Source organism: Carassius carassius, chromosome 35 (genome assembly GCF_963082965.1).
Source record: "Carassius carassius chromosome 35, fCarCar2.1, whole genome shotgun sequence".
Lineage (NCBI taxonomy): Eukaryota > Metazoa > Chordata > Actinopteri > Cypriniformes > Cyprinidae > Carassius > Carassius carassius.
This window is the reverse complement of record NC_081789.1, coordinates 28,783,402-28,810,718: the sequence shown is the minus strand read 5'-3', so window position 1 is coordinate 28,810,718 and position 27,317 is coordinate 28,783,402. Positions and strand designations below refer to the sequence as shown.

The 27,317-nt window shown below is 36.7% G+C and overlaps 1 protein-coding gene across 2 annotated transcripts in view; it reads right to left on the bottom strand.

Moving 5' to 3' along the window:
* The window catches only part of LOC132116490 (ATP-dependent RNA helicase DDX4-like), a 63,851-nt gene extending 37,005 nt beyond the window's left edge, over positions 1-26,846 (bottom strand). Inside the window, exons 1-12 of one of the 2 annotated variants that reach the window (XM_059525370.1) lie at positions 26,707-26,846; positions 26,188-26,266; positions 25,303-25,333; positions 21,864-21,911; positions 21,291-21,323; positions 15,150-15,200; positions 2,503-2,559; positions 1,845-1,865; positions 1,650-1,722; positions 1,393-1,430; positions 1,289-1,315; positions 1,141-1,201 (exon numbers count right to left, since the gene is read on the bottom strand). In XM_059525370.1, the coding sequence (XP_059381353.1) occupies positions 1,141-1,201; positions 1,289-1,315; positions 1,393-1,430; positions 1,650-1,722; positions 1,845-1,865; positions 2,503-2,559; positions 15,150-15,200; positions 21,291-21,323; positions 21,864-21,911; positions 25,303-25,333; positions 26,188-26,211 (464 nt within the window). In that variant the 5' untranslated portion in view covers positions 26,212-26,266; positions 26,707-26,846. Of the gene's footprint in view, positions 1-1,140; positions 1,202-1,288; positions 1,316-1,392; positions 1,431-1,649; positions 1,723-1,844; positions 1,866-2,502; positions 2,560-15,149; positions 15,201-21,290; positions 21,324-21,863; positions 21,912-25,302; positions 25,334-26,187; positions 26,287-26,706 lie in introns of both variants that reach the window. The other variant, XM_059525371.1, reaches the window with a different exon arrangement.
* Between the last annotated feature and the right edge of the window lie 471 nt (positions 26,847-27,317).

The window sequence follows — 27,317 nt, the reverse complement described above, 5'->3', positions numbered from 1 at the left end:
AAAAAATCGCTAATCGTTTAAAAAATAATCGTTTATCCCAGCCCTAATATGAAAGTTTAATTTTTATCATTACATTATGGAAAATAATGAACTTTATCACAATATGCTATTTTTTTTGAGAAGGACCTGTATATCTTGATATAGCAATTTTTATTTCATTTTTGTTATAAAATAAGCAGCAAATTACAAACAATAGAAAAAATAAAATTGAAGGTGTAGAAAAGCAACTCAGTATTCACTGTATCAATCAAACATGAAATTATTCTGATTAAAGATCCAAAAGTGAGATTAACATTAATAATGAAAGACATCAGCAGGTAAATAAGGCAGCTTGTCCCTTTAAGAACGACTGCACAGATCCAATATACTCGTTTTCCCTCAATTGTTTACAATTATTTAACACACAACTGGAACACACCACACAACAGGCATTGATATAATTACACTGAAAACAATAAAACTTAATACTTTCGTTTTTGGCCCCATTTTTCATGAGCTGAACTTAAAGATCTAAGACTTTTTCTATTTAGACAAAAGGACTATTTCTCTCAAATATTGTTCACAAATCTGTCTAAATCTGTGGGAGTACTTCTCCTTTGCCGAGATAATCCATCCACCAGACACAGGTGTGGCATATCAAGATGCTGATTAGATGGCATGATTAATGCACAGGTGTGCCTTAGGCTGGCCACAATAAAAGATCACTCTCAAATGTGTTCATCAAGAGCTGTCCCACACAGCACTCTAGGACTTTTGTTCATATAACAGTACTTTTGAATGATTGAATTTTGTGCACAACTATTAAAATCACAGAAAATCATGCGATCGTGGAAAATAAATAAAAATGTGTTGCCCAGCCCTACTTTTAATATAAGATCCAGTTTAAATATACCATTTGAAGCAATGCATGTTTAGGCAATTTTGTTTAAAGTGCTTAGAGGTGTGCAGTGTGATTTATTTGTTTATTTTTACTCAAAACTGTTCAGTAGTGAAAAACATTTTGGGAAACACTGTGCTATAAAACATAGTTGCCCCAGACAAATAACTCCCTACACAGATGTGCTAGATTCACACCTCAGGCCTTCCCGTCATCATCTCACATTATAAACTACAATTCTAATTTATTTCAATAACAAACCATCACGTAAACCACCCCGGAAACTGCCGCGACCTCTTCCTCGTCCTTCACCTCCTTTCCAACCTGCAACAAACAGATGGGGTCCATGAATTACTGAAACATCACGTGTCACAAGAGAATGTATATTATTTTAAAGAAAAATTACATTACCCTCATCTGTGCCATTTTCATCAATTCCTGAAATTTTAAAGAAATTTAAATAAAAATATACATAATTGTACATGTATACATAGACAAGAATTAAAATTCATCACCTCCTCTTCCAAAGCCACTTCTTCCAGTTTCTTCATTACTGCCTTAAAAAAAAAAAGACAAATATAAAAAATGCCTCATTACACAACTCAATAATGATTGGTCAAATATATTGTAATGTGGTTCAATGTGTATAATGAACTATAATTCACTGTCACCTCAAGGAACCAAATTAATACACAGCCATGCACATTTCATTTTATCCCTTTCTGTTATTTTCTCACTTAAATTACAAGTCAAATAACATTTTTACAACAACCAACCATCACGAAAACCACCACGGGAACCACCGCGAAAACCACCTCGCCCTCTTCCCTGACCTTCCTTCCAACCTGCAAACAAATGGCCTCCATAAAAAAAGTGCTCAAGGGTCATAAAAACATGTCTATTAAAAAAAAAAAAAAAACATTATATATATATATATATATATATATATATATAAAAATATAATTACCCTCATCACTGCCATCAATTTCTGAAAAATAAGCAAGAACATTGTTAAATTCATACATGCCTGACAGGATAACACGAGCACACAATTCATACATATATATATTTATATATATATATATATGACACACACACACATTTTTTATAAGTATAAAGGAAGAAATGATTGGTTCATTTGCTGCTTGAACTCAGGCATTACAGCTATGTTAAATCAAATTAAAGAGCTCCAAACCATCTTTACAAAATGTTTAAGTTTTGCAGAGATCAATTCTTGGGATTTAAGAATTTATGCTAATATATATATATATATTTTATATATATATATTATTATATATTATTATATATAAGAATTATGAGATTTTCATCCTAGTCCTACTTCAGTTGTCTTTAGTAGTTGTATTATAGTACGCTAATGTGATGGTCACTTCAAGAAAGTAATTTACCATGAATCCTTCTCTAACAGCCTTGTAGGAAGGCTTCATGAAGGGGTTATGCTGTTCACTTTTACAGTAAACTGATTTCATCCAGGAAAATTATGGCAAATTACATCAGCATTATATTGGAGCTAGCTTGTTTTCTTCTTGGAGTAGAATACAACCAAAATTGACAAGAGCCTGAAAACCAGACTTGTTTAGGAGAATCAAGGATACATGTAATATCACCTGATTTAAAGTCATTTCTGAAGCCTCCTCTTCCTCCTCGTGATCCTCCTCTGCCTCCTGAAAATACATCATGAGCAATGGAAGTCAAATACAAATTCCAGCACGCTGCACACAAACAACTTTGGATTCAGATTTACAGTTTAAATCTGTAGTGTTCTTGTTTGTTCAGGCAACCATCTGAAAAAAAAAACTATTTTAAGTATGCAGTTTTATAAAATATGTAGTTTCCACCTCCCTTATCAGAGTTGCTGTAGAGTCAATAGGTCTCACTAATAAATGCACAAATTATTCATATTTATAAGCACATTCGAATGTCACAAAAACTGTGTGTAATTATTTACAACATGGACAATGTTCTTAACCTAATTTTAATGTTAGTGAATTGTCTTTCACCTTTTATGACTCAGAGTCAGACATAAGCTCTCTACAGACAATTTCATCAGATTCTTGAGCAACGGCAAGTGTGCCAGTCGGTATGAATTTGTGCCGATAACCGATTGTTCCAGCAATCAAATATCAGAGCCGTTTAACCCTCTGGAATCTAAGGGTATTTTTGGGGCCTGGAGAAGTTTTGTCATGCCCTGACATTTGTGCTTTTTTCTGTTTCTTTTAAATATCTGAATGGGTAAAGTCAACTGTAATTTAATAAATTTAAAAAAATAAATAATAAAGTCAATCTCACTGTAATTAGCACAAACTGGGCTGTAATAATATGTGAGCAGCATGTATGTACATGATTGTATTTTTGAGAAAAAAAATATTATGCGTGGTTAGTGAAAAACTAAAAATGTTAAAACGGTTGAATAAGGCAAAAAAACACATAGAGAACAATGGTTCCCGGGATTTTTGAGAACTGGAGCTTGTAGTCTAGAATTTTTCTTTCTAAATTACGTGAAAATCATCTTGTTTACTCACTCACAGAAAACAATATATTGATTTAAATTTTCTATGTCACTTTTTGTTGGTAAAAGTCATATGCGAGAGGGCGTGAACTATCATGAATATCATTGTGATTTACACCTGAGAAGACAAAGGCCTGCATAATGAGCTGCATAATGAGCCGCATAATGAGCCGCATAATGAGCCGCATAATGAGCCTTTCAGTCATCTGTGCCACTGAGAGGGAGGAGTTACAAGAGAGAATGTGAGAACAAAATAAATCTATATAATTTTATGTTTGTAGTTTATTTAGAATATATTTAATTATCCCACAACATACTTTAATATCCACTTGGGGGAGCAGTTAAACCGTTTATTAGAAACAATCAAAGCTGACTTTCAAACAAATTTTTTTGCATCATTACTCCAGTCACACAATCCTTCAGAAATTCTTTTAACAATCTTATTTTCTACAAAAAAAAAAACATTTATTGTTGTTATCATTATTATTATTAATGTTGAAAAGAGCTTTTGAATGGTATAGTATTGTATATTGTTATTGAAACTTCATAATGTTTCACTTGATTATACATTTAGTCAGGAATTATAGTTTGGAAAAAGTCTAACTAGTAAAACGTTTACACGTTATGTGAAAACTAGTACAAGTATATAAATAAATAAAAAGAGACTTACTCATGTTTATGATCTCTGCTGAATAAAGTGCTTCATTCTTTTTTTCTGAGGAAATCCATTTCTCAAATCCTCAACCACATCACATCTTTTTGGGGTGATTTATGTGTTATTCCTCTCATCGCGAAGCAAACAGTAAAATAAAAATAAAAACTTTATTTAACATTAGAATCTGAATAGAGCGTTCAGCGCGGGGGCGTGGTCACAATGGAAGAAAAGCGGACATTGCGTTGTTTTCATATGGATTACTTTATCACAGAATATTTGTTTTCGGCGGCACTTGTTTAGTTTAAAAGTAGACATGTCAAGCTTTCTATAGATATCTCTCTCATGTCTCTTCGTTGAGTATTCACGGAGTTACAGTTCATTTTAATGACTTGTTTGTAAATGAAGATCAGCGCAGACAAAGGCTGCAGACAGCACACCTTGTTTGTTATCTTTATTTTATAAGTGCACAAAGTTTTGTTGTTATTATGTCTGTATCCAAAAAAAAGTAGACCCTTTACAGATTCGATTGATGTATTGCTCTTATCTGTACGATTAAAACTGAAAGTGTAATTTAAGTTCTTTTCGGCGTTATCAGGAGAAAATGACTCATAACGCGTATCAGTGTTAATCGACTCCAGAGGGTTAATCAGCAAAACATCGGTCAACCTCTACTAATGATTAACCACAAACCTGTTGAAAATTGATTAAAATGTGACGACGCAAATCCGGTGAGATGCTAAACAAATCGCAATACAATCTTTTCATCTTACCTCTAAACAATGCATATTAAAGTAGTATTCATAAAAGCAGTGCTGTTTTGTTTACAATGGTATCCCACTATTATTGCAGTTCCTAAGTGCCACCTGCTGTCAGAGAGTGCATCTGTGTCTTATTCAACTCATCTGCCTTTTCCTTCAGATGTTTTCTGTAGTATAGTGTCACAAAACTAAAGTCAGACCATTCTGTTTTTGCTTCAAAATTATTCAGTTTAATTTAGATTAAAAACTACTAATGCTGCATCTTTGTTTGGATCATGATTAAAATCCAGTGGTTGCCTCTAATTTTAAATGGAAATTAAATTTTTAAAACAACGATAATTGGTCAACATTTTGCGGAGCGTGTTATTGTGCTAGTAAGTCGGCAGGTTTAGGACTGCTGTGGACAGCTGACTCCCAAAGCTATTCTGTGCTGTGGTTAGTCAGCGGGAGTAACAGAAATTAACTTTTCAAAGAAGTTTAAATTGATTTTTACCTTTATAAAGGCTAATCTTTTTCTAATATTAAATTTAAAAAGACACTATAGGGCTGTTACCTATCAAATAAAATTAGGATCAACAATCTGTTTGCAGTGCATAGGTGGCACAGAATCTGCATTTGAAGTAGTGCTGCAACGACACGTCGACGTCATCGATTACGTCGACTACACGCGTCACACTGTTTACATCTCGCGTAATGGCATACTGGTAATGGAGAAAGTTGCATTCTATCACAAAAACAGAGACCACTGTTATCAAAAGTATGGGAATACTTCAAACAGAGGCCAAATAAAATGGCCATTTGTTCCCTTTGAAAATAAAGCAGCCTAATAAAAATAATAGTTATTATTATTATAATCTAATACATTAATAGGAAAATGAGCCTAATATCGTCTTATTGACAGAGAAATCTGCTTATTTCGATATCTCTGACTATCGTCGATACACGATACTATCGTCTATCGGCACAACCCTAATGTCAAGGTCGTTTTTAATGTTCATAAATTCATTTAGGCTAAACATGGCCTATCTGTTACCTTTATCTTACGTTAATCAGCACCTGGCCTGTCTAAAACCTTTTAGATTTCAAGCATTCCACCACTTTTCTAACTGCCAACTAAGCTTGTTGATAGGAGAGGCAGGTGGGCGGTGGGTTAACATGCACCGCTCTGATTGGCCGAAAGCTTTTCACTCCACTTACACGCTGTGGATCAGCAGCAGAATCAGCGTCATAGATTGCGTAGAAACTGAAATCGGCGTAATGCGAGACGCAACAAAATGCGTACCTAGAGAGCAGCGAATCGTACAAGCGTACTTATGGGTAAAAATGCGTGCAGAGTACGAAAAATGCATACATGTTGGCAGGTCTGTATAAGCGCTATCGTAAACTCATATTTACCATAGTAAAATAATTTTCTTTGCCTCTATTTTTGTATACTGTAAAAACTTCAACCACATTGCATTTTTTGTGTTTTTTCGTGTGCATTGTGTTTTTTTTAACTCGCGAACGTTTGTTGTAATTGGTGCATTTTTGTTTGAATTCTGTCGTTCCCCGCCCCCGACGACGCCGTTATCGAGCATCATTCGCAGGATGCCAGCGAGCGAGCACAGTGTTCATCGATTGACGACGGAAGATGGTTTCACGTTGAGGCAGTCAGGTAATAAAAGTATTTGAAATTAGTTTAATTACAGCTACCGGTAATTACAGTCTGTTATGCTGTTGCTGATTTATGATGCCTTTGCCTCATCATGATTTCTTATATGGCAGAAATATAACGTTATTCAAGCAGCACAGGATTTTTGAAGTTATAAACATTTCAACTTGATAAAGCATATACATGAATCAGAAATTGATCAGAAATTATGTTTAAAGTAGCTAACAAGCCACAGACAAAGTCATATACACAAATTCTAAAATTGCCATCATGATGAATATTTGCATAAAACAGTCTGTTAATGTTATGTGTTAAATAAATGCAGCATTTGGGATAATATCAGAAGGCTGCTTTGGGATTTGTGCATCTGCTACTGACTTTCATTTAATGTTTATCCAACAACAAATTTAAATTAAATAAAAATTGTAATGACACATTACGAGGTTATCCCACTGCAAATACCTTTTAAAAAGCAAACATTTGTGATGTGTTATCTTATGTCTTATGACAAAGTAAAGACTTGGGTAGATTATGCGACCCATGTTAGTTTAATGATGCATAATTCAAGTCTATCTCTGTCTCTATCTCACCTAGAAAATGGTTGGAAGAGGAGAGAAAAAGGAAAGTCAGTCTAACTGACTATTTTGGAAGGTAGGCCAACTAAAGGAAATTTCATAGTGTCCCACTTGTAAGGGTAAATGTTGGCTTTTGACCTGTCAGCCAACAGCAAAGGTAATGATTACTTTTTTACTTTTAGTGTGCAGAGTAAGAGAAGCCATGTAGGCCAGTTCTACTCAAAAACCAGCACAGGTCCAAGTCAGACCAGCACAGACCAGACCTCCAGCACAGACCCAAGTCAGACCAGCACAGACCAGACCTCCAGCACAGGCCCAAGTCAGACCAGCACAGACCAGACCTCCAGCACAGGCCCAAGTCAGACCAGCACAGACCAGACCTCCAGCACAGGCCCAAGTCAGACCAGCACAGCCCAGACCTCCAGCACAGGCCATTATCAGACCAGCACAGACAGCTCAGGTCTTTCCAAAGTAATAATAGGAAAATGCTTACTATAGTGATTTAATATTTAGTAGAGTAGAAAGTAGGTTAGTATTATGTGTCACTCAGTTATAGTCTTTTGTTTGCTCATAATTTGATGGGCATCTCACAATGTGGCTGGATTTATAACCTGCTCAAGACTAGTAGTTCACTATTAGGATTAGTTCAGTTTCAGAGACTAATATGTCATTTTTGTAAAACACAATTGCAATTGTTAAAGGGATAGTTCACCCAAAAATAAAAATCCTATCATTAATTATTCACACTAATATTATTCCAAACCCACAAGACTTTTGTTGATTTTCACAACACAATTTAAAATATTTTGCATTAAAGGTTGTATCAGCGATTTCTAGCCTAAAACATAAAGTGTCAATTTCAGCTGACCTTTCTGCACGATCCGCTCGCTGCCTGCCCTATAAATTGTCTGTGAAAAAACCGCGTCTCTCTGGTCAGCCTAGGGTCCGAGATATGCCAAAAAAAACAATCGGCACTACCAACCTTTCCACACATAAACAAATAGTGTTCCAAGCAATCAGCGTCAGGGGTTTGGTGTTGTGGTCTTTCCTACTGGTGCTGGGATGTGAGGGAGGCGGAGCGAAAGTCCACAACACTAAACCCCGGACGCTGATTGGTTGGAACACTGTTTGTTTACGTGTGGAAAGGATGGTAGCGCCGATTGTTTTTTTGGCATATCTCGGACCCTAGGCTGACCAGAGAGACGCGTTTTTTTCACAGACAATTTATAGGGCAGGCAGCGAGCGGATCGTGAAGAAAGGTCAGCTGAAATTGACACTTTATGTTTTAGGCTAGAAATCGCTGATACAACCTTTAAAAGGTGTACACTGTATTGTCCATTTCTTTCAGATGATTCAATCCAAAATATATTCATTAGTGTTTTGAACCTTACAGAGAGCCTTACAGGTTTGGAATGACATGAGAAGGAGGAAATAATGGAAGAATTTTCATTTTTAAGTGAACTATCACTTTAACATTAGTCTGTTATTTATGAAATTATAAAGCACATCAGTCTTATAGGGTAGGCTTTACATTAAAATTGTGTGCAATGAAATCATGTTTTTGTTTAGGTCCTGGCATACCATGTACTGAAGATTGGCCGGACATTTGGAGTAAAAGCCAATGGGAAGCTTTTAAATCAAAGAACCCTTGGTTGGGGTGCAAGAATAAGAGGCTTGGTATGTGATTGTTCAATCTGACTTTAATTCATATGAGCTTTTACTTTTTTCACAATTTGTAAAATAAAAGCAGAGACTATTGTTCAAGTTAAATTAATATTAAAATGACTATAGCATAACATGGAGTTTTTTAAGGCCTATGTTTGTTTGTTTTTCTTATTCTTTTAAAGATTTTATAAACATTTTATGCTAACAACATGAAATTCTTGACCTAGCTGTCTTTGAATGAAGCATGGTTTATGGCATTTGTGGTAATAAATTTAAAAAATTCAGCTAAAATCTAAAATAAACAAATGACAACTGAAATTAATGGCATACAACTAATTCCATTTTTACTTAATTACAGGATGCCTGGTCTGCTGTAATGCAGGATCAACAGGGGTCTTTAAAGAACAAGGTGTCCAGATTTCCATGGAGTGGTCTACATTTCAAATTCAAGGTTCTATCAATGAAAACAGGGACACTGTTTTATGTTCATTAAGGAACAAAATCAAAAGACATTATTGCTCAAAAGCACATGCTCATGCTGAAAATATAGAAAACTTAAAAAAAAAAAAAAAAAGATGTGCTGGGAAATAATGTGGACACAATGAACTTGTCGTTACTAAAGAGACTTACTCAGTGTTCAGAACTGCATATTACCTAGCCAAAAATAATCATCCCTTCACAGATCACGAAACGCTCGTAGAACTCCAGCAGCTAAATGGAGTCAAAATGGGACACATTCTGCACTCTCGTTTCAGTGCCACCAACATTATTGAAAGCATTGCGAAAGAAATGCAGTGTTCAATTGTGAATAACATTATTAGATCCTCAAGCAAACTAGCTGTACTAATAGATGAGGCTTCCACCTTGAGTAGAAGAACCACCTTGATTGTTAACATCAAAACCTCTGTGCTAGGTGAACCGCCAGAGTTCATATTTCTTGATCTAGTGGAACTTAAGGACCAGACATCTGAAGGAATAACTGATGCTTTAATGAGTTGCCTAACAAAAGCAGGATTCACAGAGGAGTGGCTAAAACAAAACTGGGTATCTTTTGTCTCAGATGGTGCTAGTTGTTAGTTAGGAAAACACTCTGGTGTGTCAACTAAATTGAAAATGAGATTTCCAAACCTGCTCACTTGGCACTGCATGAATCATAGGTTAGAACTGGCAGTTTCTGATGCTGTAGATAAAGTTACTGCTATAAATCACTTCAGAGTCTTTGTTGAAAAATTGCACAACATCTATAGCAAATCAAACAAAAACCAAAGAGAGCTTTTAGAATCAGCAGCTGAGGTTGGCTCTCAGGTTCTCAAAATTGGCAGAATCTTAGATGTTAGATGGGTTGCCAGCAGTTTTCGGACCGTTCGGGCTGTCTGGACCTCTTTTACTGCTCTTGCCAGACACTTTGAAAAGGCCTCCAATGATGACCAGAGGACCTGCACTGAGAGACAGACATACAGAGGCTTGTGTGACAGACTGAAGAGCCCAGAATTTCTCTGTGATCTTGGTTTGATGTATGATACCTTGCATGAACTGTCCATTGTCTCTGAGGAACTACAAGCTCAAACTATGACCCTACTCAGAGCAGATCTTCTTGTGAAAAGAGCAATCAGAGTTTTAACATTATTTAAAACTCAACCAGAAGAGAAACTATCAGCTGCCCTGGAAGCAAAGGATCATGGCACATTTAAAGATGTGCACTTGAAGTCAAACCCTAAGATGAAGTCCATTAACACTGAGGAATTCTTGCAAAGGCTAATTGACAGTCTACAGAAACGTCTTCCTTTTGAAGAAGACATTCTCAAAGATTTAAGTATTCTTGACACAAGCAGGTGGCCATCAGAGCCTAGCATTCGTTATGGTGAAGCAGAGATTTGTAGGCTTTGTGCACGTTTTAATGTGTGCCCTGACCAGGCCATTAAGGGAATGCGAGACTTAATTGAATCTCCCCAAACTGAAAGTCAGAATTTGAAACCCCTTAAGAACTGCATGCAGACTTTTCCTGTAAGTACTGCAGAATGTGAAAGAGGTTTCAGTCTGATGAATACCATCTTGACCAACAAGAGGTCTTTGCTTCTTGTTTCACATGTTTCAAATTTAATGATGATCAACCTGAATGGCCCACCAATTTCACTGTTCAACCCAGAGAAATATGTTAATTCCTGGGCAAGACATCATCGCACTGCAAATGACCCTCAGTCACGTCAATGTAAATCTGTAAATATAACAAAAAATAGTAAATCTGTTTGGAACGTACTGTAAAAAAAAATGCATAATAGATAAATGTAAATTAAAAAAACCGCCAGATTGTAAATGTAGTTTTAAATGTATATATTCCTAATTAACAAAAAAAACAATGACTTGTAAATTGATATAAATGTATATGAATTGATATATACCTAATAAACCAAATAAACAATGACTTCTGACATGTTTTTGCCTTTATTTTTTTCTCTGGGGGGGGGGGGGGGGGGGTGTAGTAAACCACTTTTTTTTTTAGGACTACACCACTGGGTCCAACTCTCCAACCATTAGGCCACAGCTCCCCCTAGTTCTGTTGCTCAGAGGTTCTGCTGTGGGTTTGTTTGAAACTTTTCATTGATGAAATGCCAAAAAAAAAAAGATTCACCCCCGGTTTCACAGACAAGGCTTAAGCCTAGTCCTAGACTAAAATGTAAATCTGAGCTGTTTTATTGAAAAGAAACTTGCACCGACTGATCTTAAAACATGTCAGTGCTTTTATTTTGTCTTAAGATGCACACCAGTAATACTTTTTTCGAAGGAATGTTTATAAAAATTACTTAAATGTCCTAATTGAACTATGGCCTAATCCTGGTTTAGGCTAAGCCCCGTCTATGAAACCGGGCCTTGTTGTGTCTAAAATTTTAAGTTTTTGTTTATTGAGCCGTTCATTAAATCAACTTCACATTTGCAATCTTGCTGATATTTGGAGAAAAATGTCACTATGTTATCCCAACTATATCAGATGATATAATTTATACAGGGGCATATTTTCCCACTTATCTTGTATTTTGAAGGAATTATAAATGTATTTTAATAGCATAAATCACACTTTAAGGTTTCATTCTTTAAGGTTACAGTGTTTGTTCATGTCTTTGTTGCGGCTATGTGACATAGCTGTGTCAGAGTACGGGCGAGACGTGGGCTGATGTCATCGTTTCAGAAAATATACTGATACACCGTCCAAACTAAAATGCTAGGGCCGCGTTTTCAGATTTACCCACTTTTGGGACACGGTTAAAAAAAAAATCAATTCCCAAAACGCCAGATCCATGTGGACGAAACACCTAAATGATACAAAATTTATGCATATACAGCAAAACACGTCTCCGTGTGGACGTGTGCTCGTGCAATAGTCTAACCTACATCTACATCTCAGTGTATGCTTGCACTCACTGGGTGTTTCTTTTTGGTTTTTGCAATATACTCCATAATGTCAATTTGCATATCGTTTAAACAACAGTTAAGAAATTAACGTAAACTATATATATCGAACACCACTAATGTACGAGATGCGATATTAACACAGATTAAGTGTAACTAAAGTATATGCTATGATTGTGTGCTTTCAGTTGTTTCTATACTTTCATGAATCTAGAATTAATTTCAGTATGAAAAATTTTGATCAATAATTTTTTTGAAAACGTCCATACACAGTTTTCACACATTTTGCTAACACGTGCTTAGTGAAAGAGACCCAGTGTCCCTAGCTGCCTGTGCCAAATATAATTTGGATAGAAATGGTCAACATCCACAAGTATATTCAATTTTGATCCAAAAATTTGACTCAAGTCCTTGTTTCTGATCTTTTGACTCCAAGGCAGGGCAGTGATTCTCAACCCTGGTCCTGGTTACCTAAGCCCCCATATAACTCCCCACAAAAAAACTGCACATTTTGGCTCTCTAATCAAACACACCTGATGTAATGGATATGCTTATAAGCAGATGCCCCAAGACTAGAGATCGCCCGATATGGGTTTTTCTATAGCCGATGCCGATGTTTAGAGGTCAGGGTCAGCCGATGGCCGATATGTGCTGCCGATTTTTAGGGCCGATATCTTGAAGTTTTCCCCTTCATTTGCATGCAAAAATGTCACACTAATAATAAGTGGATGCACAACATTTCTAAACTTATCATCATTTATTGAGCACTGACTTGAACCATCTCTCGAATCTTAATTTTGTGCACTGCACGGTATTAAAATAAAAAATGTATCCAAAGTTAACCAAACAAAATTAATAAACTGACCAAGTATTAAATATATAAAACAGGAAAATATTATATATATATATATATATATCTATATATATATATATAATATATAATAAAAAAGTCAATCATTTACATAAAAGTTTTAGAGCATTTATCAAGTAGAATTTTTCAAGTTTGTTGGAACATAAATGTAAACTTAAATATACATTTAAATAAATACAATTTTAAAAATAAAAATCTGAAAAATATAAAACAATAAATATATAAAAAATAAATAACAGTAGTGCTGCAAACACGCTAGCAACCAGCAACATTTGTGTTTGGTATAAATGACACAGAACATCTAAAGTGCATTCTAATTTCAAACTTACATCGCAGTCTGTTCATTATTAAAATAAAGTACAGTCAACCAAACATTTAAAAGGTTACACTGGTCAGTTTAAATAGACCGTAGTATACCGGTCCACTCTGCTGTTATGCCAAGGACGTTTTTGCTCATGTGAAGAGGATGATATTTTCCGTCTAGTTTACATTAAATAAATAAAAAATATTATAGTTTAACATTCAGATACATTGCGAATATGGAAACATTTGGATATGTGCAGAACGAGACGTGAGCAATAACCTCCAAATACATCTAGTCAAACCCGCGCTCGCTCGTCCTCGTATGGATCGGATCATTTTACGGATCAGCAAAAAAAAAAAAAAAGGCCAAGACAAATAAACATACGTTTTGTCTTTTTTTATTAACATTAAATTATTAAATTAAAATATATGAAATCAACTTAAAGTGCACATAATATCTTCTTTTTAACATAATAGCCGGACTTCTCATCTCCCAGTGTGCTGTGATGAAGTGAGCAGTTATCGTCACAGAGCTCTCCGTCCCCCTGGACGTAGGCCTACACCCTTCTGTCGTGAGCGCAACAGAGGATGCTCGGGATAGTTCATCCACAACTGTTTTCTTCTCCTGTTCATAAAGATCTGGCACAATATTTTCACTCTAACCTCTTTCCTCATCATTATATCTGACAGGGAATACAAAATGCGCGGGGCGTTCAAGCTCCTCCGTTCCTCCGCTCGCCATGACCGCTGAGTGTGGACTAAACATGCGCAACTCTTTTTTTTCCTAAATCAATCCGCGGGTCACGTGTGTGGCGAACCGAAGATATTGATCCGAACGGATCACGGATCAATGATGATCCGTTGCACCACTACTATAGTGTCATTTGAAAACGTTGCAGATGCGTTTTAAAATACAACAAGCACCACGAAACCATTTCGCATTCAGCGGTCTCCTTGACGAGAAACAGTCAACAAAGTAAAATGATCTCCAACGTATGGCACGCTCTCTTCATTTTATCAAATGATCATAATCACATCTATTCATTTTACAGTCCTGCTACTAGCATTTTATTGAGACTAAAACCCCTTTAATTCGGGTGAGAAAACTTTTTTCCAAGTGGCTTTTGCACAATAATAATACCGCTGCAGACGCATTTTGCAGCATTAAAGTAATTAATTGATCATTAATTTAAACGACGATCGATCATGGAAATTATCGAATATTGACATCCCTAAATACAAATGAGTTGGATGGAAAACTGGTTATTGTCTGCATCAAACCATGCTTCCGAACAAATGTGATTCACGGTTCTGGGCAGCTCCAGGACAGCTGTCTCTCCGAGCGCGCTGCTGTCTGTGAGCGGGGCGGAGTAACGTCAGAGACAGTTTACTTTGGTAACGTCACGCTGCAGTGTTTGTTAGAGCTGCCAACTTCTCCACCCCATTTACAGAGTGAAATTCTCTGACTACCTTTATCTCCCAGGACTGCTGTTGAATCTTCCAAAAGTTTTGGCTTGGGGTGCTTCACATGCAGTGGCAGCAGCAGCACTTTCCACCGCACCAATAACACGGGGCTGCCCGCAGACGTGCCTGACTTTAAATCGGCGCTACTAAACACGGATATCGGGCGATGCTGATATATAAAAAAATGACAAATATCGGCCCGATATATCGGTCGACCTCTACCCAAGACTTGAAACGGGTGTTTAGAACAAAGGAGACATTCAAAATGCGTGTTAGGGCTCCAGGAACAGAGTTGAAAAACACTGCTCTTGATATCTCGATGAAACATCAACTGTGTGAACGCTCTTGATGCAGTTACTCATTACTTCAGTTATCAATACTTAAGTTCACCTACTCACCTCTGCCCCTGAATCCATCACCAGTAGTCTTCCATGAGCTGCCGTCAACATCTACAAACACAAGGACACACTTTAGATATGTTCAAATCTATATACTTACATAAGCTTTTAGGCATCATAGTCCCAGATCATAACAAAAGCTGACATGTGATTTTAAATTTGGTAATGTGAATTGCTTCTAATATACCTCTCCAGACCAAACAAAAGGTTCAATTGTACTAACATCCATAATTAGGAGATGTACACAATTAGGACCCATACAAAGTTGCTTGGTGGTTTAGAAGAGCTTCGGTTTAATGAGCTGTATTTAGTTTAAATTAGATCTAATTTGATACCTTCATTCTAATGATTCTAATCATATTTGCACCTTCAGTGCATTCAAGTAACCAGGAGATGGGCTGTTACATGAGGACAGATGGACAGGACTGAAGAAGGGCAACAACAGTACTAGTCCCTAGACACTACTGACTTACATTATGAGTTGCTGTGATAAAGATCAGAAAAAGGAGGCAAAAGCACACACATCAATCTAAACTGGCTGATCGACCAAAAAACAAACAGAAATATGTCTGATGTAGAGCCTGCGTGCTTGAAACGTCACATACGCCATGCGATAGTTTTTAAACAATTTTTTTATATACCTTTGAGCTTTGGTGTTGCCGACTTTACATTCAAATATTTTTCGGTGATAAAGATCAGGCAAATTTTTTTCACATATGATAATGTTTGGCCCATACTTGTCTGTGAATAACAGCTCTGTGTAGTAAATGCTGCTCCATGTAAAAGTAAGTGCCTAATCAGTGCTTTAAGTGGGCCGGTATGCACCGGTAGAGGTCTTCACAGTGCACCCGAGACCCGTCGACCCGGAACCCGTATGGGTCCGGGTCTATATTTTAAATGATCAGCCGGGTCCGGGTCGGGTCCGAATCTATTACTTCGGGTCCCGTGTCTGTTTAACATTGTGTGTAATACCCGTGCGATAGGAGTCATCGGACTCGGAGAACACCTGGCCGTGATCGGACATTGCTTGTGTTTTTTGTAACTTGCAACTTGTAAAATTAGGAAAAGAACAGAGTGAGCAAAAAAAAAAAAAAAAAAAACGCTCTCTCTCCCTCTCTCTGCCGTTAGAAGCAGAGCGCGCAGAATGCAAATACATGCACATGCACGGTAATAATTGCAGACTTGACACTCATATTTAATATATTTCAAATCAGCAACAAAATTGGAGGTGAACTGTCACATGAATGTTTTCTATGACGCTCAAATTGCGTTAAATCATATTTTAGGATGATCCAGCTAACACGCATGTGCAGTCTCGAGCGCGTGTCATGTTTCTATGGCAACCAGTGAGGGACAAACCGCGCTTTACATTTTCTCCCATTTTTATACTAATATAAATAAACTGTTTAATCTTAAAGTTTTAGTGGTCAGATTCAGACTCGACGCAGAGCAGAGAGCACAGAGATGATAGCGTAAGTGGCCATGGCACTGAAGGAGCATTTGTTATTATAGTTCAAAAGGGCAAACAGTCGAAGTTATTATGAGAGTTAAATCGAGTCAGAATATACATGTGCACAGTTGCATTTGTCATCCGTCACCGTGACATCTAGTGGAACTTTGAAGCTGAAATAATGAATGGATTAAGCTTGGACTTGGAATAACGAGTGGAATAACATTGATAACTTTCTTGTCTGAGGATTATAATGCATCACAGGCAGGTACAAGGACGAGAGACTACGGCTCCTTAATGTTTTTTTTTTCGCAACATGTTTATTGACTTGTAATAGCAATTTAAAGTGGAATATGTGACAATCGGGTCCAGTCGGGTCTTGTGTCTTCACGACGGGTTCGGGTACAGCTTTCAAATAGTATACGGGTCCGGGTCGGTTCGGTGTAGTACATTACGGGTCTCTTTCGGGTTCGGGCACAAATTTTTGGACCCGTGAAGACCTCTACGCACCGGTACTCAGTACTGCCATTTCCAAATATAGCTCTTGAGTGTACCGCCACCTCTCCGTGCGCCCAGAACATGCTTTTAGCGTACCGGTACACTCAATTGGATATCTGTTTTAATAGAGGTTTTAATCTTTTGCCTGTGCTGCCGCTTTTCAGAGCGCCCTTCACAATGCAAGCTTCCTAATTCGTCCCACCGAGAGACTACATTACCCATACACCCTTGAGTTTTACAAGTGAAAAGTGCATGCGTCGCTTTTGCCGCTGTCAGTAACAACTCAACGTGGCCGGAAATGGTGTGTGAAACGCACCCACTTGGCTCGGTAAAAATTCAAATACAGTGATCAACACTTATTATGCTCTTCTGGCTTCAGACTCTGAATACTGAAACATGTTTAGAATCAGATGACTCGCTGGTGGACACCCCACCAAGCCTGAATGATATCGCTGCAGGTCAGACGCAAGCTAATGAAGTAATGCAGTAGCTCTTTCAGGTAGGGTGACCAGACGTCCCGAAAAATTCGGGACAGTCCCGAAATCTAAACTGTTGTCCCGAATCTGGCCCTAATTGTCCCGAAAATTACACTAAAGCTAAATCTTGAGTATATTGTCTGATAAACATTAAAAACTGTCTGCGGAGGTTGAGTCGTCCTGCAACCAGCCCCCGCCGGCTGCAGCATCTTTTGTCTGAATTCTAAAAAAAATACCGTAGGCGGCTAGGCACGAATTTAGATATTCATTTATCTAATTAATCTATATGCAGACAATACGACCTTTTTGACCCCTTTTGTTTAAATCTTGATGAAGAGAGCGCAAGTTGCTGCAGCTGCGAGGACAGTGATGCACGAGTGATTGACAGTTCGCGGCACTGTGTACAAAAAATAAGTTTAAGCTCATTAGCGTTACAGAAAGGTCTGATTTACGCACGGTTACAACGGTTACACTTTGAATAAAAATGTGTTTAGTTAAGGTTTGAAATTCATTATCTTTTATTATAGGCTACTAAGTCTAATATCATAAGCCCCCCATCCCGTCACCCAAGACCGCAGACCCCCACCCCGAATTTAAGCCAATCTCATCTGGTCACCCTATTCTAAGGGTATTTTTTTCAAAATCCTTTTGCACATTTTATTTATGGTCAGTAGCTCTTTCTAGCTCAAGGCAAGGCAAGGCAAGTTTATTTATATAGCACATTTCGTACACAATGGTAATTCAAAGTGCTTTACATAAAAGAAAGTAAAATAGTAATGAAGAAAAATAATAAAACAAGCAATTTTAAAACTTTTAAAATGATTAAACCTGTACTTATTTAAAATGAATTTAAAACAGTTAGAAAATGATTTTACATAAAATGAAAAAAAAACAGTGAAAATATATATTGCAATCAGTTCGGACATTGCACAGTGCTCATTCAATAAATGCACAGCTAAACAGATGAGTTTTAAGTCTAGATTTAAATGTGACCAGTGTTTTAGCACATCTGATCTCTTCTGGAAGCTGATTCCAACTGCGGGCGGCATAGTAACTAAAGGAGGACTCCCCTTGTTTTGTGTGAACCCTTGGTATTTCTAACTGACTCAATCCTAATGATCTGAGTGCTCTGTTAGGTTTATATTCAGTGAGCATATCTGCAATATATTTCGGTCCTAGGTCATTTAGTGACTTATATACGAGTAAAAGTACTTTAAAATCAATCCTAAATGTAACTGGAAACCAGTGTAAGGACCTGAGGACTGGTGTGATATGCTCAGATTTTCTGGTTCTAGTCAGAATCCTGGCAGCAGCGTTCTGGATGAGCTGCAGCTGTCTAATGGTGTTTTTGGGAAGGCTGGTGAGGAGCCCATTACAATAGTCCACCCTGCTGGTGATGAAGGCATGAACAAGTTTCTCCAAGTCTTGGCTGGAAACAAAAGATCTAATTCTTGCAATGTTTCTTAAATGATAATATGCTGATTTAGTTACTGCTTTGACATGACTATTGAAACTAAGGTCTGTCTCCAGAATCACACCAAGATTCCTGACTTGATTTTTAGTTGTTTGACCCCTAGAGTTAAGGTATGCATTCACCTTGAACACTTCATCTTTGTTTCCAAATGCAATGACTTCAGTTTTTTCCTTGTTTAACTGAAGAAAGTTCTGGCACATCCAACTATTAATTTCATCAATGCATTGGCAAAGGGAGTTAATTGGGCTGTAGTCATTTGGAGATAAGGCTAGGTAAATCTGGGTATCATCAGCATAGCTGTGATAGGCAATTTGGTTCTTTCTCATTATTTGACTTAGGGGAAGCATATACAGGCTAAACAAGAGCGGTGCAAGAATTGACCCTTGTGGGACTCCGCATGTCATGGACGTCCACTTAGACTTATGCTCTCCTAGACTCATATAATAACCTCTCCCTTCTAAGTATGACCTGAACCATTTGAGTACCATCCCAGAAAACCCGACCCAGTTTTCCAGTCTCTCTAGTAGTATGTTATGATCGACAGTGTCAAACGCAGCACTGAGATCTAGCAATAGCTCAAGCAAATCCACAAACTAATAAAAGGATTTATTATTTTTTATAAGGTCATCTGTTGACTGCTGTATATAAAAACCCTTTTAATATAGTTGTTACCTCGGGGATGAGGGGAGTCATCAAATAAATAAATAAATAAATAAATATATATTAGTTAGTTTAGTTTATTTGAGCCATTCAGAATCATGGTTGTTACAGAAGTCATAAACTTACACAGTAATATATTATATATATATAAGTATATATAAGTGTTGTCAAAAGACCCGGTACTTCGGTACCAAGTAGGTACTAAAAAAATTAAAATGTGACGGTACCAGGTTTCTGTAAGTACCGGTGGTACCGAGGACCCGGTCAACCCGGTTCTTGACGCATACAGCGCTATGATTTCCGCGAAGCAGAAAACGCAGACAGAATCTCAAAATCCAGTCTTGATAATGAAACTTACATTTTAATATGGACAGTCACGAATTAATCAAATCTCCGTATGGACCAGTATATGTAAATGTTTAGCCACAAAAGTTGAAGGTTGAAATATGAATCCTGCATGTTCTGCGAGTCTTTGTGTGAGTGAATGAATGAATGAATGGTTTGTTTACTACGTAGACTGAAGCGCGTGCCGCTTGCAGTAATTTCAGCATCTGCCGTCTCAATGAGGACAGAAATACATAAACATCACCAGAACTGTTCTGAGTCACTTCTCAAGCATTTTACCGTTTCATTTGAGTAAAACCAGTGTCAAAATAAAAGTAGCCCGTCAAAATAAAAGTTCATTTTTACATAAAGGAATTGTGCTAGAAATATTACTATTATTTAGTAGAATGTATAAATATGTATATATATATATGTATGTATAAATATGTATATATATATATATGTATATATATATATATATATATATATATATATATATGTATGTATGTATGTATGTATGTATGCTATAATAGAGTACCGGCACCTCTTTTGAGCCACTTAAAGCACTATGCGTGATGGAGATTTACCACTGATTTCAGAACCGGCTTTACTGACAAGATGCAAATTAAATATCTCTTGCGATTTATCATGCAGTCCTACTGAAAAAGCATAAAGCATTCAAGTGTTTTTCATGTTCCGACCATAAAGAGTAGATTTAAACTAAAAATAACGATCTGGTTCCTACAACAATTACTTGGGAGCAAAAATATGCCTTCTTTAGAGTTTTTTGGCCTCATCGCTCCATACACAAGTAACAATTTAACAAATATTTAGTTTATAAAGAACAAATGTGTGATTTAAGTGTTCCTTTCAATTTTTTTTTACTTTTCATTCAAAAAAAGGCAGAAATTTCAGTTATTACTTCTCGTATTCTTAGATTCTCTAGATGCATGCAGCCTCTTGCTTGAATAGCATACTGCATGTGCATAACTGAACAAAGCTTTTTACATAGTTTACGGTCCCAAATTGTAACTGCATTCTTTGAGGTCAAAGTACATACTGGCTACCCAAATGGCGCACATGCTGGTAGGTCTGATTCATAATTACACATTTTAATATTAGGCTCAATTATTTACGACTGCAAAAATCTGTGCAATTGGTTAATTTGTTTAAATCAACTGACACATAATAGATTTTGAAAGCACATTTATATTAAATTTAGTTGCATTCTGAAGTCCTGTAACAAAAGAGATACGAACCTTCATTGTTTGTCTTCCCATTTCCTGTACTTCCTGCAAATGAAAAGCATCTTATAAACTGCTACTCACAATGTACACAGTTCAAACACAGTTGGCATTCCTCTACTGAATGATTAACCACAATGTGTACAGACCCTTCAGTAATTTACATTAGTAACTGCATTTTATGTAACTGGATTTACTCCAGGTAGTGGATTTTAGGAATCTGCATGTTATGACAGAATTAATACAGCAGGCTGTCTAAAAGCAGCAGCTTAATGATAATACAAAAAGTTGCCATCTAATGTTTCTAGTCTACACCTAACAACAATTGCTGTAGCAGGGGCCCCCACCCTGCTCCTGGAGGGCTACCATCCTGCAGATTTCAGCTCTGATGCCAATCTAGCACACAATAACTAGCTGATCTAGGTGTTCAGGGTTGCTTGATAACTACAGGCAGGTGTGTTGGAGCAGGGCTGAACCGAGGTCTGCAGGACAGTATATCACCAGGGTTTCTGATCTCTTTGCTCTAGCCAATGCTGTCAATTGAAAAGGGGTAACAAATGACTGCATGTATAAAATGGGAGAGTGAACCTGAATAGAAGCTCTTGAATCCTCCAATTGCACCACTGGAGCTCAGACCTGCAAGCAAAACACAATGTATTTGACATTTAAGTGTACATTTAAAGGGGAAGTGAAGCAGTCGGTCAAGTCTACATTATTTAGTGGTGTTTATGTACATGTAGGCAAAAGATGGCAGTTCCCACACATTGTGAAAAGTTTTTATTTTTCATTTGGATTTTGTGGTGTTTAGTAATTCTGAATGGATCGGTCTCTATTTGCAGTCAGGTCGAAGAGGCAGGGTTAGTGCTCTTTGGCAGGTTTAGTTATGTTTTGTTTACGTTATTGTAAAAATTAAATTCCTGTGCATATTTTCATTTCACGAAATACTGAGTTGCAAACTTTAGAAAACACACATGCGTGTCAAACAGACACCCAATATTTTTATACTGAAATGTTCAAATACTTATTTTGATGATTAGTTTTCACTCGTGTTAGTAGTTAGAAAGAGAGAAATAACCAAACTCAGAGCAGTTACTGAATAATTCAGACTCACTTAACTGCAAGTTATCGTTCCTTTCAGTGATGCCAGTTCAAAATCAAGCAATTTTTGTGTACTGAAAGCATGTGAAATAGGGCTGTGCGATTAATTGAAATCGAAATGCAAACGCGATTGGAGACATTGCGATTTTGCTAATCGCAAAGCCTGCGATGTGGACGCAATATTACTCTGTTCCAGAGCATATAACTGACTGTCAGCCTTGAGTGGGAGTCTTACTAACCATTAGAGTGAGCGCACCCCTGTTCTCCTCAATCAGCACTGCTCTAACTGTGTAAATGCCCACAGTTAAAAAAAAAAAGAGTGAGAGAGTGTGTGTGTGTGTGTGTGTGTGTGTGCGTGTGTGTGTGTGATTATCGCGTCTGCTGGGTCAGTAGTTAGGCAAGTTAATACTAAAGAAAAACTTATGTAATATGAGATTACTTGGCTTCGAAATGACAGACACCAAACAAAAAAGGTAAATTTACAAGAGCTGTCTGGAGAATAAAATATTTGTTCTTATAGGTTTTTATTAGTACATGAACGTTTTCTTGCACATTTTATCTCCCCAACAGATTCTAATTTGATAGAAGTTTATAATGCATGTTCGCTATTCCCAATTTAGAAGAGCGCACACACAGCCTGTGTCTCTGAATGCTTCTCATACTCACTCCTCACGAAGGAGCCGTTTAAACTCGCCGCTCACACACAGCCTGTCTCGTAATGTTCAGTTATACTCGCGCGTGGCTCCGCACCGCAGGTCTTCACGAGTGCATCTGGCAATATGGATGAGACCTGACCCATGCGCGCAACCTGCCTGGCTCAGCTTTTAAAATTGTTTGGCTCCGCTTAAAAAAAATTCAGTCTAACTGCTTTGCTAATTTCACAAGGATGACATGAAACATTCAACACATTTTCCACTTGTTCTTAAAATCCCAAATATTAAAAATGAATAAATCAGCCTATGTAACCTATGTAATACTTTATTAACTGACTAAACTAATAGTTCTTTATTTACACAAAATAAATCTTTCCTGTAAAATTAAATAAGTAAATTCTGTAAAAGTAGTAATGCAATTAGGGCTCAAACGATTCCTCGAGTAACTCTATTACAAAAGATGATCGGGGCAAATTCCTCTGCCTCGAAGGCTCTTAATTTTAAATCTCACGTCAGGTTCTTTCGCAATGATTTTTTTAATGTGACAACGCGTTTACGTCACCCACAAAGCGGAAGGAGACACAAGCACTGCGTCCGAAATCGCATACTGCAAGGAGTCAGCAGTGTGTTGATTTGAGGCGCGTGCAAACGTAAAGAGAACGTCGTGGCGTGTGTCCACTGCAAGACAGAGCTGGCATACCACAACTAGGGCCGTTGATTTCCGTGATGCAGAAAACGAGGAGGGAATCACGGAATCCAGTCATAAAAACGGAATTTACAGTTTAACGCAGAATGGCACGAAATTTGCCAAATTTTGAATGAATTAATCAAAAATAGGTCATTGCACTTACATCAAATCACGATATGGACTAATATCTGTAAATGTTAAGCTGGAACAGTCTATTTAAATATGAATCCTGCATGTTCTGCGTGTCTCTGTTAATGAATGGAGCAGAAGCGCTTCTTCCTTTATTAAACACACTGAAGCGCGCGTGACGCTCCGGTGATTTCAGCGTCTGCTGTCTCACTAAATAAGACGTGAACACATGAACAACATCTCCAGAACTGCTCTGAGAGTCACTTCATGAGCATTTGACCGTTTGATTTGAGTAAAACTAGCATCACATCACATACACAGAACTGTAAAGGTACGTATGTATTACTATTGTTCAGCAGAATGTACATAGCCTACTACTAAAAAACAAATAAAAATCAAACATTTTTTTTTTAAGGTTTAATCACACAACATTTCTTCCAAGTTTTATTTTTAATAGTAAATGCCCTTTGTTTACCAAAAAGTTAAGTTTGCTTAATTTTCATTAATTAAAAGATAAATTAAATTAATGTTTTATGTGTTTAATGTTTAATGTGCATCTCAGAAAATGCTTTAAGACCCCAACTGAATGGCACTTAAAAGCACTTAATTCATCTGTCAACTTTATTACAGTACAAGTACAGACAAAGAAACAATGGGTAATAATTAAATGTTTATTTTTGATGTATGCTTTGCATTCTATGCATTTAAAAAATATAAACATTTTTCTAAAAAAGGAAACTTAGTTGTTCATTTTAAGAAACCCAGGAGTCTTATTTTCTCTTGCATAATTAATATTGCACTTTAAGCAATTAAAATCGATGAATAAAATTATCAATTAATATATGGAATTTTTGGTAAAATACTCGATTACTAAAATATTCGATAGCTACAGCCCTAAATGCAATTATAATATTCCCTGCTTAAAAAACAAAAAACAATAGAACCCCTCCCAAAAAACAAAAGAAAATGGATGGATTTAAGGGTTAAAATGGGAATTATTTTGGCTTTTCTGTAAACTATAATGGTGTCTACTGCTATTTGATGGATTCTATTGGTGGGATGTAATCTGTCAGATGGGAAACAATAGAACAACAGTAATTAATATGGGAGTAATGCCCAAAACACACTACAAAAATAATTTTGTAATTGTTTTAATGGAAATCATAAGAATTTTTTTTAATGTTTTTTCAGCAGGGTAACGATACCCATACTGTCCTGCACACTACTGACAATTTTAAGCTGAAGCTTGACTTTGCAAAATTAAAAACGCAAAATCGTAACCGCAATATCTGTCAAAAAAATTGCAATTAGATATTTTCCCCAAATCGCACAGCCCTAATGTGAAACTGAAATGTAATTTCTGTCAGGTTGTATGGAACTAAACGTAAAAAAAAGAACAAAGTGCAATAAATATGCATGTATGTATGTATATGTGTGCATTATTATTTTTTAAACCTACCAAAACCTGAATTGCAGGATACAACAGGGCCCTGTAAAAAGATGAACAAATTAAGTAATCACATTAACACCGTTCATTCCTAAATATTAGGGCTGGGTAAAAAAAAAAAAATTTCAATTAATCGTTTTTTAAAATGTGATTCAAAATCGATTCTCTAAGGCCATGTATCGATTTTTTATTTTTTTTTATGATTAGTTTATCTTAAAAATGAAATGTGGCTCTTAATTTTTTTAAATAAAATATAGTATTTGTATTATATCTATATGCATGGAGTTGAATCGAGAATGGAGTATAGAAAATCGAATCGATTTGAGAGCTTGTGAATCAATATCGAATCGATCTGGAACATCTGAATCGATACCCAACCCTACTAAATATATTCCATTTGGTTTTACTTGCATACAATCAGGTAACCTGTACAATTTAATTCCTACAGTTCAACCTGTAAATCAGTTTTTTTTTTAACCCTGGTTCTGTTTGTGTCCCTTATCTGACATCCATTTCAGGTGCTGAACTCTGTGCTAAAAAGTTCATCGGGTTCATTTCTTTCACAGAACACTTGCGAAATGTACCGGTTGTATCTTTAACACTGCACATCTGGCAAAGTAATGTAAAGTTAAGTATATGCAACGAAACTAACGTTAAACCTCGCATCCACTGAAAGTCACTTTGGATAAAAGCGCCTGCCATGTGCAACACGTAGAAGCTTCTGGCAAACTCATTGTAATCAAATCACTTCTCTTGGCCAAAATACATGTCAAAATATAAAATAAAAAAAACAATGAGTAATGTTTCCAGTACTACTGAAGAAAGCAAGAAATAACTTAACATCTCCTTGTGGCCAGTGAATTTCACACCGTGAGAGGATGAGTGTGGTGGCCTCACCTGATCTTCCTCCCAGTCATCCATGATGAGCAGCTCAGCTGAGAGAGGATACCACCGTCAATTAACACTTCTCCAAGATCTGTGACAGAAAACACCACACTGATAAAAAAGTGAATATTTCCTACATCAAACTAACTCGATTATCGGTTAACATTTTAAGGAGTTAAATTAACGTTCAATTTAAATCGGTCATTAGTTTCTGCACAAGGCCTCTTAACCTATTTGACAGCCTCGTGTAAAACACCGTCATATCTAGAAAAAGCACACGACACCATCCTTTCTGCTACAGTACAGTAATACCGGTTAATTTAAAAGCAAGCAATTAAACCAAGATAGGTATAAACACCAAACACGACTAACGTTGTCAATTAGACCGCAGCAGTAAAAGGCAACTTCACAATTATCGCCTAACCATTTGACGCTAACGAGTCAACCTTCTCTTCAATCGTGCTTTAATTCGCATTAAGACTGAGGAGTAAAATCATATTCATGTAACTTATAAAAAATAAAGCAGCATACGTTTAGCAGAGGAGTTGATGGCTGGAGACACGTGAAGATACCGCCAGCGAGAAAAAAAACCGGGCAGAAATGACGCAATTATTCTTCGTGTGGGCGGGAAAATCGGTGTTATGTCCGATTCGCACTTTTGAACAGATTCTTTTAAACGAACTAGACAAACGATTCACAAATCCGTTTGAATCGTCGTCTGAAGTTATTGTTCATGATGAGTCATCATGACTCTTTTGGTCATGTCTAAATCAAAACGAGTGAATGAGTGAACCGATCGCAAGAGCACTTGTGGTTTAACCAGGATTGTATTCAAATAACTAGGGTAAACAAAGTGTACAATAAATAAAGAAATGCATATTTTAAAGAGCAATTGATTGTGTTGTTGTTGTCACCTGCCCAGATGTTTGATTCATTGGTTTTGTGATTGGACTTCAAGTAACAGTCCTTAAAGAAATAGCTCACCCAAAAATGCATTAACCTTTTATTTATGACCCTTTCGGTAATGTCTTAACAAACATAAGTGAGTAAACTGATCACAAGAGAATTTGTGGTGTTTAATTTAATTATTTTGTGTATTAAAATAACTAGGATAGAAAAAAGCTATAATAATACACTGAACA